This window comes from Schistocerca americana, chromosome X (genome assembly GCF_021461395.2).
Source record: "Schistocerca americana isolate TAMUIC-IGC-003095 chromosome X, iqSchAmer2.1, whole genome shotgun sequence".
In the NCBI taxonomy this organism is placed as follows: Eukaryota; Metazoa; Arthropoda; class Insecta; order Orthoptera; family Acrididae; genus Schistocerca; species Schistocerca americana.
This window is the reverse complement of record NC_060130.1, coordinates 198,136,898-198,151,974: the sequence shown is the minus strand read 5'-3', so window position 1 is coordinate 198,151,974 and position 15,077 is coordinate 198,136,898. Positions and strand designations below refer to the sequence as shown.

The following is a 15,077-nucleotide window of genomic DNA, read 5'->3' as shown; positions in this document are numbered from 1 at the left end:
TGTTTCTCGCCAGTGGAGGTTTGTTTATCAGTCTTTTCTATAACTTGAAAGCGTCCAACCAAATATCTTATTTCGCCTCACGACGCGGGGAATCATGTTCGTAGCTATGTTAATTTCAAGGAAAACAGAAAGCTTAATGTTGAGACATTTCCTGCGCTGCTGCAAAGGGGTCTTTATGTATAAGAAAAACAGTTGCATCCCATGCTGCGGTTTTCTCTGCGCATAAATAATAGTGAAATCACAGGTTTTGGACTCGCATGTTTTTCCGCTATGCATTTGGATTGAAACGATTGCAGTCATTGGATGTCACTTAGGCGTCTTACATGTTTTGAACTAGTTATCAAATCGGGAAAAGGCATTTGAATTCACACAAGAGAACAAAGCAAGCTCCTCGAACTGTTTGCTTGGCACACTAATTCACGATGCACCACAAATACAGAAATAATGTACAGTAAAATATCACAAGGCGACGATTTCATTGATGAAAGAACAAGGTAACACGATAACTAACTATTCGAGTAACGATCTCGTGGGCTCAGAAAAAGCACCACTAAAAAAAAGACCCCAGTTATTCATTTCGTGAATCATTTAACAAAATGTGAATCAAATAGTTAATCAAAGTACACCTGTAATGGAAAGAGTAATGAAAAGTTAACTCTCGTCTCCATGCAGACTTAGCGTATAATATCAGCCATCAAGCAAAGTAGCAACAGCGGCAACGTGGCCGCCAAAGTAGCGTCTACAGCACCTGTCCCACTTGAGTTCTCCTCTGTCTGCTATTTCTGGTTAGAATTCCTATATCACAAAAAGCACCACTAAAGAAAAGACTCTAGTTAGTAATTCAATGAAATATTTAACAAAAAGTGACTTAGATAATTAGAGTGCACCTGTAATAGGAAAAACAGTAAAAAGTTGTTTCCCTTCTCTCACGTAGACTTAGCGTCGCGCAGAGAATATCAGCCAACTGCTGCCGACCAGCGGCAACGTGACCGTGTAAAGCAGAGTATGCTTCACGTGTACGAGCGGTCTCCTTTGTCCGCTGTTTCTGCCTAGAACTGTCGTACCTAGAACGCTCCTGCCGTTACAGATTTCGCTCAGTTAGATCACCCCTTGTCTTACTGACATAAAATTTGCGTAACAGCGCTGACCAACGCGACAGCCATAATGCGCGTGGACATTGGAAAATTCTTTACGACCATTTCATAAAGGAAACTAATTTCCTAAATCAGTCGGCCGTCATTATGAATATTTTGTGAATAAAAACATCTAGATCGCTTAATATGTCTTTATTCATAACAACGTTTCGGTTAATGCTATCATCAGATCAAAACTTAGAACTTGTGAAACAGGGCTCAGTGTCCGTATCAATAAAACCTCGACGCCCCACTTACGCACAGGTCTGCTAGCGATGCCAAACAGCCATTTTAACACTCTCTGTACCAGGCCTATTTTATGCACCCGTCCCTAGAAACCGGGCAATTTTACCAATATTAAAAAAATTACTGCATCAAATCTACTGTTTGGATTGTGGCAAATTTGGTACCATCTTGAAGCTGCACATTTCTACTTTAATTCTGAGTGAAAGAAACTACTTTACAATGCACAGCTTTAAGGTACAGTTATAGAAATCACTTAGATGTTTTAAGAATTTAGAAAAAGTCATACGAATAAGGGAATACAATTGTGATTTATTTTTAACCAAAATTGTGGCACTACATTACATGTTTCTGATAGTATACAGTATTACATATAAATTTCACACAGAATCATATTGTTTTTTAGTGTGGAAAATTTTAAAGCAAGGTTCCAGGCAGAGTGCAACGCCACACTGTTCACATTCGTATCGTGTCTCTTTGCGAGAAGCCTTGCCACTCTGTTTCTTGCTCCTGGAACTGCACACGTGACACACACGAGCAGCATACTTCTTAGTAGTTGCAGGTATGTGCTGCAAAAAATGTCTCTTTGTTAGCCGACCTACAGTTCCTTCATTTCTTGGAATGAATTCAAGTGTGTCGTCTTCAACAAGCTGAACTGCAAGCACTGTTATAAAGTCTGTTATTGTAATTTTCTTCCTGTGCACTGCATTGTACAGCCAAAATGCATTTGATACTCCCATAAGCAGCAAATGGAAATATAATTTTCGCCACCATTTCACAGTTCTGTGCTGGAACGGATTGTACTGCAGGCGTTGGTCTCCAATATCCACTCCAATTTTATTGAGGTTGTAATCAAGTACCTGAAGTGGTTTCAATACTACAGACCCATTTCTCTTAGTATGCGTACCAAATGTTGCTTGATGCCTTGTAGACAATGTATACACATCTCTCTTATCTTTCCACTTCATTGCCAATACATTATCTTTACGCCGAAAAGACATTTCGCCCTTTTTCAGCTTAGCAGATACTAAATCTTTAGGCAATCCTTTCCTGGATTTGTTCACAGTACCAACAGCTCCAGTGCCTTTCTCTGCCAGTTGCTGAAATAGCTCTGGACTGGAATAAAATCGATCTAAATACACAGTGTGGCCTTTGTTCAGCAAGCTGCTGTCAGACAACAATCGCAAAATAACCGCAGACGAAGAATTGTCAACAATATGCTTACCAGCATAAACTTCAAAATTTACAACATAGCCACTACTGGCTTCAGCAACAGCATATACTTTCAGTCCATACTTATGAGGCTTATTTTGCATGTAAACACGGAAACTCACACGACCTCGAAATGGGCAAATTCCTTCATCAATTGTCACTTTTTCTGAGGGACGATATGCCTGGATACATCGCTCCTTCAAATTATTATAATATGGCAAAACTTTGTAAAGTGGATGAAATCCATCTTCGCCTGGTTTTTTCTGATTTGAATTGTCAACAAGATGCAAGCATGACAGTATCTGAGTGAAACGCAAACGGCTCATGACATGGGGACAAAAGTTACAACTAAGAACAGGATTAGTGCTCCAATGGTCCGCAATTTTGGGCTTTTTCGAAACACACATGTGGAAAATAATACCCAAGAAACGCCTCATCTCACTTATAGTCACTGGCTTCCACGAACTCAAAACTGAATGGGGCTTCAGATTATTTCCTCTTCTTTTCTTCTGTATTGTCTGTGATGCATACAAATTTGTCTGTCTCTTGAGTTCATTTACGTCACTGTCAGTAAGGAACACTTTACTGCAATCCAGTACAGAACTCGACTCATCAATATCCACTAGTATCTGCCTGGGTGTCGTGTTGACAGGCAGAGGTCGGTAGGTGTCAACTGCAGTCCACTCACTGTCTTTCGGATACGGCACAGCTGCTGGATTTGAAGCAACACCTTCAACATCATTCTCGTCTTCATCTGAAGACAAACTGTCATCAATCTCGTCTTCTAAAAAGAATATCACATTATGTGTAACTACATACATCGTTTACACATGTTCAACAGATATGTGCGTACTGCACAATTACGTGGAAAATTCGGAAATACGTACCTTCAAACACACCATTGCATTCAGAATCGTCTGAATCACTCTCTACATTATCCAGAGTGTCGCTATGATTGATCAAATCCGCAATTTCTGCGTCTGATAAACCGCGCCGAAACATGATGACAAACAACTGAATGATATACAGACTGAGAACGCAAAGATAAGTTTTAACATGAATTACAGCGCTGCCGTGACATCTATGGACGCATTTTGTTAATAAACATCTGAAAAACGTATAGCGCTGGCCAAACCCGTAGAAATAACGTTGCAGTGTTTTGAATGAAATTAAATGTAGCGGCCCGTAAATTTTACGGGCTTGGTGATTTTCGCGCGATCCCAGGCCCGTAAATTTTACGGGCTTGGCGCTTAGAGTGTTAAGAATGCAGTTATGAAAACACTCTAATATACTAATATCAACACTCATCATAAAATTCTCTGCTCATACGATGTCACTGAGTGAGTGATTCACTGTTGAAACATTTCAAGGTGTTAAGTTTGAAATAATTTCTCGGGCTGGAAAATTCCACTCGTATAAAAAGTAACATACAAATTTTTATGTATACACAACTAGACTCTATCGACTTTTGAATGTATCAAGGTAACAGTAATACAGTCAAGTAACCCTCGTTATACACTACTGGCCATTAAAATTGCTACACCAAGAAGAAATGAAGATCATGGGCAAATGTATTATACTAGAACTGACATGTGAAAACATTTTCACGCAATTTGGGTGCATAGATCCTGAGAAATCAGTACCAATAACAACCACCTCTGGCCGTAATAACGGCCTTGATACGCCTGGGCATTGAGTCAAACAGAGCTTGGATGGCGTGTACAGGTACAGCTGCCCATGCAGCTTCAACACAAGGCCACAGTTCATCAAGAGTAGTGACTGACGTATTGTGACGAGCCAGTTGCTCGGCCATCATTGACCAGACGTTTTCAATTGGTGAGAGATCTGGATTATTGGCTGGCCAGGGCAGCAGTGGAACATTTTCTGTATCCAGAAAGGCCCGTACAGGACCTACAACATGCGATCGTGCATTATCCTGCTGAAATGTACGGTTTCGCAGGGATCGAATGAAGGGTAGAGCCACGGGTCGTAACAGATCTGAAATGTAACGTCCACTGTTCAAAGTGCCGTCAATGCGGACAAGACGTGACCGAGACGTGTAACCAATGGCACCCCATACCATAACGCCGGGTGATATGCCAATATGGCGATGAATACAGGCTTCCAATGTGCGTTCACCTCGATGTCTCCGTACACGGATGCGACCATCATGATGCTGTAAACAGAACCTGGATTCATTCGAAAAATGACGTTTAGCCATTCGTGCATCCAGGTTCGTCGTTGAGTACACCATCGCAGGCACTCCTGTCTGTGATGCAGAGTCAAGGGTAAACGCAGCCATGGTCTCCCAGCTGATAGTCATGCTGCTGCAAACGTCATCGAACTGTTCGTGCAGACGGTTGTTGCCTTGCAAACGTCCCCATCTGTTGACTCAGGGATCGAGATCCGTTACAGCCACGCGGATAAGATGTCTGTCATCTCTACTGCTAGTGATACGAGGCCGTTGGCATCCAGCACGGCGTTTCGTATTACCCTCCTGAACCCACCGATTCCATATTCCGCTAACAGTCATTAGATCTCGATCACCGCGAGCAGCAATGTCGCGATACGATAAACCGCAATCGCGAGAGGCTACAATCCGACCTTTATCAAAGTCGGAAACGTGATGGTACGCATTTCTCCTCCTTACACGAGGCATCACAACAACGTTTCACCAGGCAACGCCGGTCAACTGGTGTTTGTGTATGAGAAATAGGTTCGAAACTTCGCTCACGTCAGCACGTTGTAGGTGTCACCACCGGCGTCAACCTTGTGTGAATGCTCTGAAAAGCTAATCGTTTGCATATCACAGCATCTTCTTCCTGTCGGTTAAATTTCGCGTCTTTAGCACGTCATCTTCGTGGTGTAGCAATTTTAATGGCCAGTAGTGTCCGCAGCTCGTCCGCAGCTCTGCCTCGTGATGGCTGGGTGTTGTGTGATGTCCTTAGGTTAGTTAGGTTTAAGTAGTTCTAAGTTCTAGGGGACTGATGACCATAGATGTTAAGTCCCATAGTGCTCAGAGCCATGTGAACCAATGGCCAGTAGTGTATTAATCTGATGTAAAAACAAAGCCGGCCGCTGCGACAGAGCGCTTCAGTCCGGAACCTCGCTGCTGCTGCGGTCGCAGGCTCGAATCCTGCCTCGGCCATGGATGTGTGTGATGTACTTCGGTTAGTTACGTTTAAGTAGTTCTAAGTCTTAGGGACTGATGACCTCAGATGTCAAGTCCCGTAGTGCTTAGAGGCATTTGAACCATTTTTTCTGGTATAAAAAATGCATTATGTACTGTGGAGCACTACAAATGATCTGAGAATGAGCAGAAAGTTCTATACTACTCATTAATAAAAATATTATTTGCAACTATGACAGAAACCTTAATTAATAAATTACAAATATTTATAATTGTTTCCATTCTGATGTTACCGTTTGATTTCATTTTTTTAACTCAGTTTAGGAGGTCGGGTCGTATACGCAACAAAGACGAAGTGTAAACAAAACATTGGGCCACAAGCTTCTGTTTTAGGTTGTTCAAGTCGCGAGTCTGTATTATGTTTGCATATGTAAAAGATTTGAACAACGCGAAGTATAAAATATTTTCTGTTTTAAGACATACATCTTGTCTCTCTATGTATATGTAAATGAAGTCGCTTTCTAGTTTTCAATGATAGCTGATCTGATCCACGAGGAAAGTTTTTGTATATAGCTTTTAAACATTTCGTGCAAATTGTCTGAATTGCGATGAATTTAAAAACTTCAGTCTTGGAAACAATACCACTGCCACCTACCGAAAAGCCGCCGTAACTCGAATTAGCAGCAGTGACCTGAGTTAGCAGAAGGCGTAACTAAATTTCTGGTTGGTGTCCTAGGATAGTGGCAGAGCGCTTGGATTCGAATTGAAAGATTAGAGACTCTAACCCCGGCTAGTCAGTTGTTTTCACTCTGCCTTAATCTAACTTTCACCTCTCAAATATGTGGAGTTTTTTGGAGATTCTGCAGAAATACGAAAAGTGACTCGGATTCCACGCTACACTGGAGCTCCCTTTTTTCCGGTTTGATAACTGCTAAGGAACATGCAGGTCGCCTAAGTGACATCGAATAGGTTGCTATAGTTTCAGAACAACTGAATAGCGGAAAATATGCGAGTCCAGTAAATGTAATTTTCAATTATTTATGCACAGAGTAGAACGCCCCATGCGATGCAGCTGTTTTTCGTTTATATGTTAAAAAAAAGTTTTGCAGCAGCGCAGCAAATGACTCAACATTAAGCTTCCAGCTTCCCTTGAGTCAAATGCAGTTGCAAGCTCGATTCTCTCCTTGTTGGGACGAAAGATTTTATACATATGAATATGGTATGTGTTCTTTCAGACATCGTTAAGGTTCAACAGCCATTTAACCATCTTCTTCTGTGCGGATGCACAAACAGTGCCCGAACCCTTACGGGAATCGGCGATAAAGGCGCGAGTAATGAGGATGATGGGCAGGGGCACTATGAATACAATGCTGGACAATAAGTTGCGAATGTGGGTCTCACGGGAGGCGTGCCAGAGATAAGTCCCTGCAGTCGCACTATCCTCTGTGTCCTCGGTGCCTCACATGGTCGCCGGCACGGTAGCTCAGCGTGTTCGCCCAGAGGGCTGTTCGCCCTCTCTAATAAAGAAAAACTGAATAAAAGAATCAACGCTCAACTTCAACGGATGTCTTGTGACGTGCGCCCAGACCAAGCACAACGAACAATACAATATATATATATGTATATATACAGAGCGTCTGCCATGAAAGCAGGACATCCCAGGTTGGAGTCCCGATCGGGGCACACATTTTCAACTGTCTCCGTTGACTTATATCAACGCCTGTATGCAGCTAAGGTTATTCATTTCATTGTAACGAAAGAGATTGTTTTGTTGGACACTTTCAAATTATACAGAAGACTGGTAAGCGAAACTCCACTGGCTAGAAAGAGATTTACGCCTTTTAAAGATCATAAAGACACGGACACAATCTTCTTGAATGTGATTCAGAAATTTCTTGCTGATGAATACACAGGATTTCGAAATACTTGTACAGATGGTGGAAGGACGCATTTCGAAATATGACAATTTGAGAATACCAATTACTGCTTCAAAAATCAAATGTTCAAATGTGTGTGAAATCTTATGGGACTTAACTGCTAAGGTCATCAGTCCCTAAGCTTACACGCTGCTTAACCTAAATTATCTTAAGGACAAACACACCCATGCCCGAGGGAGGACTCGACCCTCCGCCGGGACCAGCCGCACAGTCCATGACTGCAGCGCCTTAAACCGCTCGCCTAATCCAGCGCGGCATTTCTGCTTCCCTCAGACTACCAGTCGCCGTTCGCTCTTTCAAATCAGTGCAAATTCTAAGAACAACGGACAGTTAGTTACTCATCTTTGAAGTATCGTAATAAATATGACCAGTAAAGGAAATATAGCCACGTAATCATAAAGTTCTGACGTGAGAAGACTTACAGTGTGAAATAATTATATATTTTTAACCAGTAGTCTCCCAGCCATCGTTTCAGAAGTTACCTACCGAAAAAGGCGAATTCAAAGTACGTGATGTTTTATTTTTGTATTTTAAGTAAAACCTTTTCCGAAAAAAACTTCAGAAACTTTGTTTCGCTTACCTACAGTACGTTCTTTCAACAGCGCAGTAAATGACTCAACTTTCAGCTTTCTGCTTTCTTTGAACTAAACTTACATGTGGACACGAGTGTTTGCGTGGCATGACGAAGAAGTCTGCCATAAAGAGCCCACCACAAAGAATTGTGGTAGTGAGTTTCAACAGTGCACTACAGTACGTATTGAACTTTATAAGAACAGTGCTGTAACATGAGCTAAACATATAGCTCATGTGTGTTTTTTCTTTTATTTGTGCCACGACGATACGTATTGAATCACTCACACACGCATACACCCATGATTCGCATGCGAAATTTCCATTGGTTGAAAGAATATTACTTACCGCACAATGTGCTCCCATCATTGCCGTGAGACGTCGCTCAGAACGCAAATTCAATACGAAACCCATGACATTCATAACCCGAGGCAGCTTTCTAGCGTACGCTGTTTACATCACGTAAGTTATATGAAAGTGGTGGTATTCAGTAACTTAACGTTGCTCTTTGTATTTTATTCGTGGCTCCCAAAGCAAAATGCAACCCTAATCAAGTCGTGTGGTCGTGTATACTTCGAGCTAATTGTGTGAAGCCGGGCCGGGTCGCAAGTACATTCATAAACGTATGTATTAGTATCTCAATATAGAGCATGTAACAATGGAACTGAATGTTGAATACCCAAAAATGACGTATTCATACGAAATAGAAGATAAAATATAGTTTAAATATGAATAGAAATTTACGGATGAAAATATGTACTTAAGATTGAAGCAAATAACGGTAGATATTTTGTTGTATAGATTTTGCATTACCAATAGGTTTGTTTAGGTTAGTTATACAATTTTTGTAACATGTACAATAACTGACGAGCTACGGATAGCTTTCTTTTGTATCCGTTTTTACGCGTCGTTTTTAACGTTGCTGTGATATCATCACAACAGATCAAGATGTAAAATACTTACTCCAGGACAGTATACCCCACAAATTTGATGTGGATTTTATATTTTTTGGTTTTGCGGTGAATGAAACTGTAGTTAACCACCAAGATGACACGAGTAAAAAGGAAAAAGACGATGCAGTGAAATATGAAACACCAGCTTTGGAACATGAGGTGGTCTTCATCAAAAGGGTGAAACTTTTTGAGTTTCAATTTGATTTTAACTATCCCAGTACATGGCCGAAGAAGTTTTTAGACATTGAAAGATATGTTACAAAAATGAGAGCAAAAAAAAAAAAAAAAGGTCGTGATCCTGACACTGGTAAAAGCTTTAGAGACGGCAGCTATTTAAATAAAGACTTGTTTCGAGAGGAGTTAAAAATGGGACAAAAGTTAAAAGATGATGGTTAGGCTACACCGAGAGCAAAAAATAATATATATTGTATACCCTGCAGATTATTTTCTCACTTCAGTACAGATTCTGAGTCAAAATCATTCTTAACTAAAGAGGAATGGATGGCTAATTGGAAAAAGCTTAGTGAAAATTGGGCTGGCCATGAAAATTCTCCAAACCATAAGCTTGGTTTTTGCTCGTGGTAGGCTCTAGAATCTTCTATCGGAAACAGGGGCATGTATAGAGAGCTACGAGACCAGATAAAGAAGAGAAATCTCATTGGATAGCAGTGTTGCACTTATTATTGACGCTGTTCTTTTTCTAGCAAAGCAAGGGAGTTCATTTAGAGGAACAAATGACGTTACTGATTTTGGTGATCCAGAGTGGTAAATTTGTAAACACCATTGATCTCACATTACACTATAGTGTCCCCATCGTCAGCATACTGAACGCCGCAAGAATGTAGAGATTACCTATTTTTCCAAAAAATACGAGATGAGTTCCTTGACGTAATTCCCAACAAAATAAGGCGAGATATGATTAAAGATATTTGATGCCAAATACTTTTCGTTGTCGTTTGCCGGCCGGTGTGGCCGAGCGGTTCTAGGCGCATCAGTCTGGAACCGCGAGACCGCTACGGTCGCAGGTTCGAATCCTGCCTTGGGCATGGATGTGTTGGTTAGGTTTAAGTAGTTCTAAGTCCTAGAGGACTGATGACCTCAGATGGTAAGAACCATAGTGCTCAGAGCCATTTGAACCATTTTTTTCATTGACGTTTGATTGCACTACAGAGAACAGCCATGAATAGATGACTCAGGTAGTTCGCTATGTCAAGTTAAATGACTCAGTAGCTCTGGAAAGTTTTGTTGTCTTTTTTGGTAATTAGAGACAGAGCAGAACAACCCCTTAATCAAGAGAGACTGCGAATATGTGATGACTTGAACGTGAAGTACTGCAGAGGGCAGTCTACTGACAGTGCAGAATACATGGCTGGAAAGTACAAGGGGCCCAGCCAAGGATATGTTGGGAAGAATAAACTGGTCTACTTTGTAACATGTGTTGCTCACTCTTTAAATTTAGAACGAGGACATAAAGCCCAAAGTTTTTTGGAACTATCCGTCGTTTATATCTTTCCTGTGGCTTCAACTCCAAAATGGGAAATATTAGAAAAATATGTTCTCATAATATTAAGATCCCACAGCACGAGTACGTGGTTTGCAGAACTAGAGGCGATCGAAGTCGTTTACATGCATTCTGATAAAGGTATTTGTGTTTGGCATGAAATATTTAAAAAAAAGAAAGATAATGTCAAGCCGTTTTGTGTTTTCCGTTTTTTGACCTTTGACTTTAATTTAGTCAGTAAAATAAGTTAATCTTATGACATGGTGAGATTAATTTAGAAATACACTCCTGGAAATTGAAATAAGAACACCGTGAATTCATTGTCCCAGGAAGGGGAAACTTTATTGACACATTCCTGGGGTCAGATACATCACATGATCACACTGACAGAACCACAGGCACATAGACACAGGCAACAGAGCATGCACAATGTCGGCACTAGTACAGTGTATATCCACCTTTCGCAGCAATGCAGGCTGCTATTCTCCCATGGAGACGATCGTAGAGATGCTGGATGTAGTCCTGTGGAACGGCTTGCCATGCCATTTCCACCTGGCGCCTCAGTTGGACCAGCGTTCGTGCTGGACGTGCAGACCGCGTGAGACGACGCTTCATCCAGTCCCAAACATGCTCAATGGGGGACAGATCCGGAGATCTTGCTGGCCAGGGTAGTTGACTTACACCTTCTAGAGCACGTTGGGTGGCACGGGATACATGCGGACGTGCATTGTCCTGTTGGAACAGCAAGTTCCCTTGCCGGTCTAGGAATGGTAGAACGATGGGTTCGATGACGGTTTGGATGTACCGTGCACTATTCAGTGTCCCCTCGACGATCACCAGTGGTGTACGGCCAGTGTAGGAGATCGCTCCCCACACCATGATGCCGGGTGTTGGCCCTGTGTGCCTCGGTCGTATGCAGTCCTGATTGTGGCGCTCACCTGCACGGCGCCAAACACGCATACGACCATCATTGGCACCAAGGCAGAAGCGACTCTCATCGCTGAAGACGACACGTCTCCATTCGTCCCTCCATTCACGCCTGTCGCGACACCACTGGAGGCGGGCTGCACGATGTTGGGGCGTGAGCGGAAGACGGCCTAACGGTGTGCGGGACCGTAGCCCAGCTTCATGGAGACGGTTGCGAATGGTCCTCGCCGATACCCCAGGAGCAACAGTGTCCCTAATTTGCTGGGAAGTGGCGGTGCGGTCCCCTACGGCACTGCGTAGGATCCTACGGTCTTGGCGTGCATCCGTGCGTCGCTGCGGTCCGGTCCCAGGTCGACGGGCACGTGCACCTTCCGCCGACCACTGGCGACAACATCGATGTACTGTGGAGATCTCACGCCCCACGTGTTGAGCAATTCGGCGGTACGTCCACCCGGCCTCCCGCATGCCCACTATACGCCCTCGCTCAAAGTCCGTCAACTGCACATACGGTTCACGTCCACGCTGTCGCGGCATGCTACCAGTGTTAAAGACTGCGATGGAGCTCCGTATGCCACGGCAAACTGGCTGACACTGACGGCGGCGGTGCACAAATGCTGCGCAGCTAGCGCCATTCGACGGCCAACACCGCGGTTCCTGGTGTGTCCGCTGTGCCGTGCGTGTGATCATTGCTTGTACAGCCCTCTCGCAGTGTCCGGAGCAAGTATGGTGGGTCTGACACACCGGTGTCAATGTGTTCTTTTTTTCCATTTCCAGGAGTGTATATTACCTAATTTACTGTTATAAAACTGCTGACTTTTATTTTGGGAGGGTTGATAGAAGGGGCTCCAAATTTAAGCTCGCTCCCCTCGGGAAAAATCGTAGTTCCAGCCCTGCCGTATGTGCCTGCACAGTACGAAAACCGTCGTTAGCGTGGCATGTCATGCAGCACGGAGAATGCCCGCGTGCACGCGCCCTCGTGCTCTTGCCCTTCGTCATGGCGAGCGGTTCTAGGCGCTACAATCTGGAACCGCGCGACCGCTACGGTCGAAGGTTCGAATCCTGCCTCGGGAATGGGTGTGATGTCCTTAGGTTAGGGGACTGATGACCTCAGATAGTGCTCAGAGCCATTTGAACCAGCCAAATGCCCGATTTCAGCTATAAATGTGAAAAACTATAACTATCAGTTCCACTTCACATATCGCTTACTAACAGAAACTCCGTTTCCTGCCCTGAATCATGTGACTTAGATGTTGGTTTCAGTGTAACGACGTCATGCACAGTCTGTTACCTATGATGGGAAGGGTTCAGCACTGCAGGGCAACTGAAGCGCTGTGTTACAGGGGCGTAAGGCGGGGGCAAAAGAGGGCAGGTCATGCACAGTCTGTTACCTATGATGGGAAGGGTTCAGCACTGCAGGGCAACTGAAGCGCTGTGTTACAGGGGCGTAAGGCGGGGGCAAATGGGGGCAGAACGCCTTATCTCTAGAAAAGGGGGGGGGGTGAGGAGGGGGAACGGAGTGCTGTAACTGAAGGGTGAACTTCATGTGAACGGTATAAGTGCGCGCAAAATGCGCTGGCCGCTAGATGCGCAGTCGGCTGGGGAAGTGTGTGGTGGGGCGGTCGCTCAGAGCGCTGTAGGGGAAAGCTGAGCGCTGGAGGGGAATAATTGCTGTACCGTGCACGTGCCATTCTGAACTGAATCCTACACTTACATTCTTCATAAATATTAAGCGGGGCCCCTATACGTCTACAATTGCATGATGACCAATCAAAAAGATCTATCACCTCTGTTTTAGTTGGTATCTACAAACAGTTCCGCCGAAAATCCAGCGATTTATTTTCGTCTAGTTTGTTCACAATTTTTAACTTTCAGAGAAGAGTAACGAGTGGGGAATTTTGAGAAAAACTAAACATTTCTCTGGTTCCCGTGTTAAAATTTGTTTCTTTTGCCAAAACTCAGCGGAGTTTACACAGTATCACCTCCCTAACAAGTTGTGCAGATGCAACTGCGAGAGAATTCTGAAACAGTGGTTTATTAAGTTCATAAAGTGAGGGAAAATAAGGCCAGCAACTTAAGAAAAAGCACATTCTCGGTACAAAATAAACGTGAAATGAAAATGTCGCGTGACTAGGGCCTCCCGTCGGGTAGACCATTCGCCGGGTGCAAGTCTTTCGATTTCACGCCACTTCGGCAACTGGCATGTCGATGGGGATGAAAGGATGATGATTAGGACAACACAACACCCAGTCCCTGAGCGGAGAAAATCTCCGACCCATCCGGGAATCGAACCCGGGCCCTTAGGATTGACAACCTGTCGCGCTGACCATTTTTTTAAATCTCATTTTGTTCGTTTTAGTTCGTTGCATCTGCTCGGGGCGGACGTCGCGAGACATCCGTTTCAGTTCGTCGTTGATCCATTAACTCAGTTTTTTTATTACAGAGGCAGCTAACCCTCTGACCGAACACGCCGAGCTACCGTGCCGACTGACCACTCAGCTACCGCGGGCGGACAAACGTGTAATGACTTCACTTATGTTGTTCCAAAACCCACAGCTTTTCTCGTTTCATCAGCTATCGATGGCCCTTAAAAACCACATACTTTCATCGAAAAAGTCTGTAATTAGTGGAATAAAACAGTAGGTAATGAACTTTCGCATAATAACAATATGGAAAAATACTCTCCTCTTTGCGATCTACCCGTCAGGACAGCCGAGAGCGCTAATGCGCTGCTTCCTGGACTCGGGTAGGCGCGCCGGCCCCGGATCGAATCCGCCCAACGGATTAACGACAACGGCCCGGTGTGCCGGCCAGCCTGGATGAGGTTTTTAGGCGGTTTTCCATATTCTACTAGGTGAATACCGGGCTGGTTCCCACGTCCCGCCTCAGTTACACGACATTTGAAACACATTCACACTATTTCACGATTTCCACTAGACGCAGACAGCTGGAGTACACTAATTCTGTCCCAAGGGGTATGGGGTAGCGGCAGGAAGGGCATCCGGCCACCCCTTCAAATTAACCATGCCAACTCTGTACTTAACCCTGCCGACCCTGCGCACAATGCGGGATAAAGGCAGTAGCAAAAGAAAGAAAAGAAAGACTCCTCTTTGCGATCTATGATTTGCCAAAATCTCATTTCGATATCTCAAACCGTATATGAAATATGAGGAATGTTGTGGATATTTTGCTGTGGCTTTTTTGCTGGCGCGGTGCAACTGCAAACGAGTGATATAAGTCAGATCAATTTTCTCGAGATTGGTGACAGATAGAGACCTCCAACCAAGTCTAAAGAAAAATTCAATATGTTAGCTAAATTTCATACACAGCAATGTACTATGTAATATGCACCAGACGCGAAATCATAACGATCCCTATGTTTCACTGCAAACTTTTTCGAATATCGTGTAGAGTCTTACTTCCACATAAATATCCCAATAATTATGACCATTAACGAAATTATGGGCATGTCAT

General features: G+C 43.6%; 1 protein-coding gene across 1 annotated transcript; it reads right to left on the bottom strand.

Annotated features, from left to right (window-relative positions):
* Positions 1-1,756: 1,756 nt before the first annotated feature.
* On the bottom strand, positions 1,757-3,409 carry LOC124555915 (piggyBac transposable element-derived protein 4-like). Its single transcript, XM_047129970.1, has one exon. The coding sequence runs from the start codon at positions 3,407-3,409 to the stop codon at positions 1,757-1,759; it is 1,653 nt and encodes a 550-aa protein (XP_046985926.1).
* Positions 3,410-15,077: the final 11,668 nt, after the last annotated feature.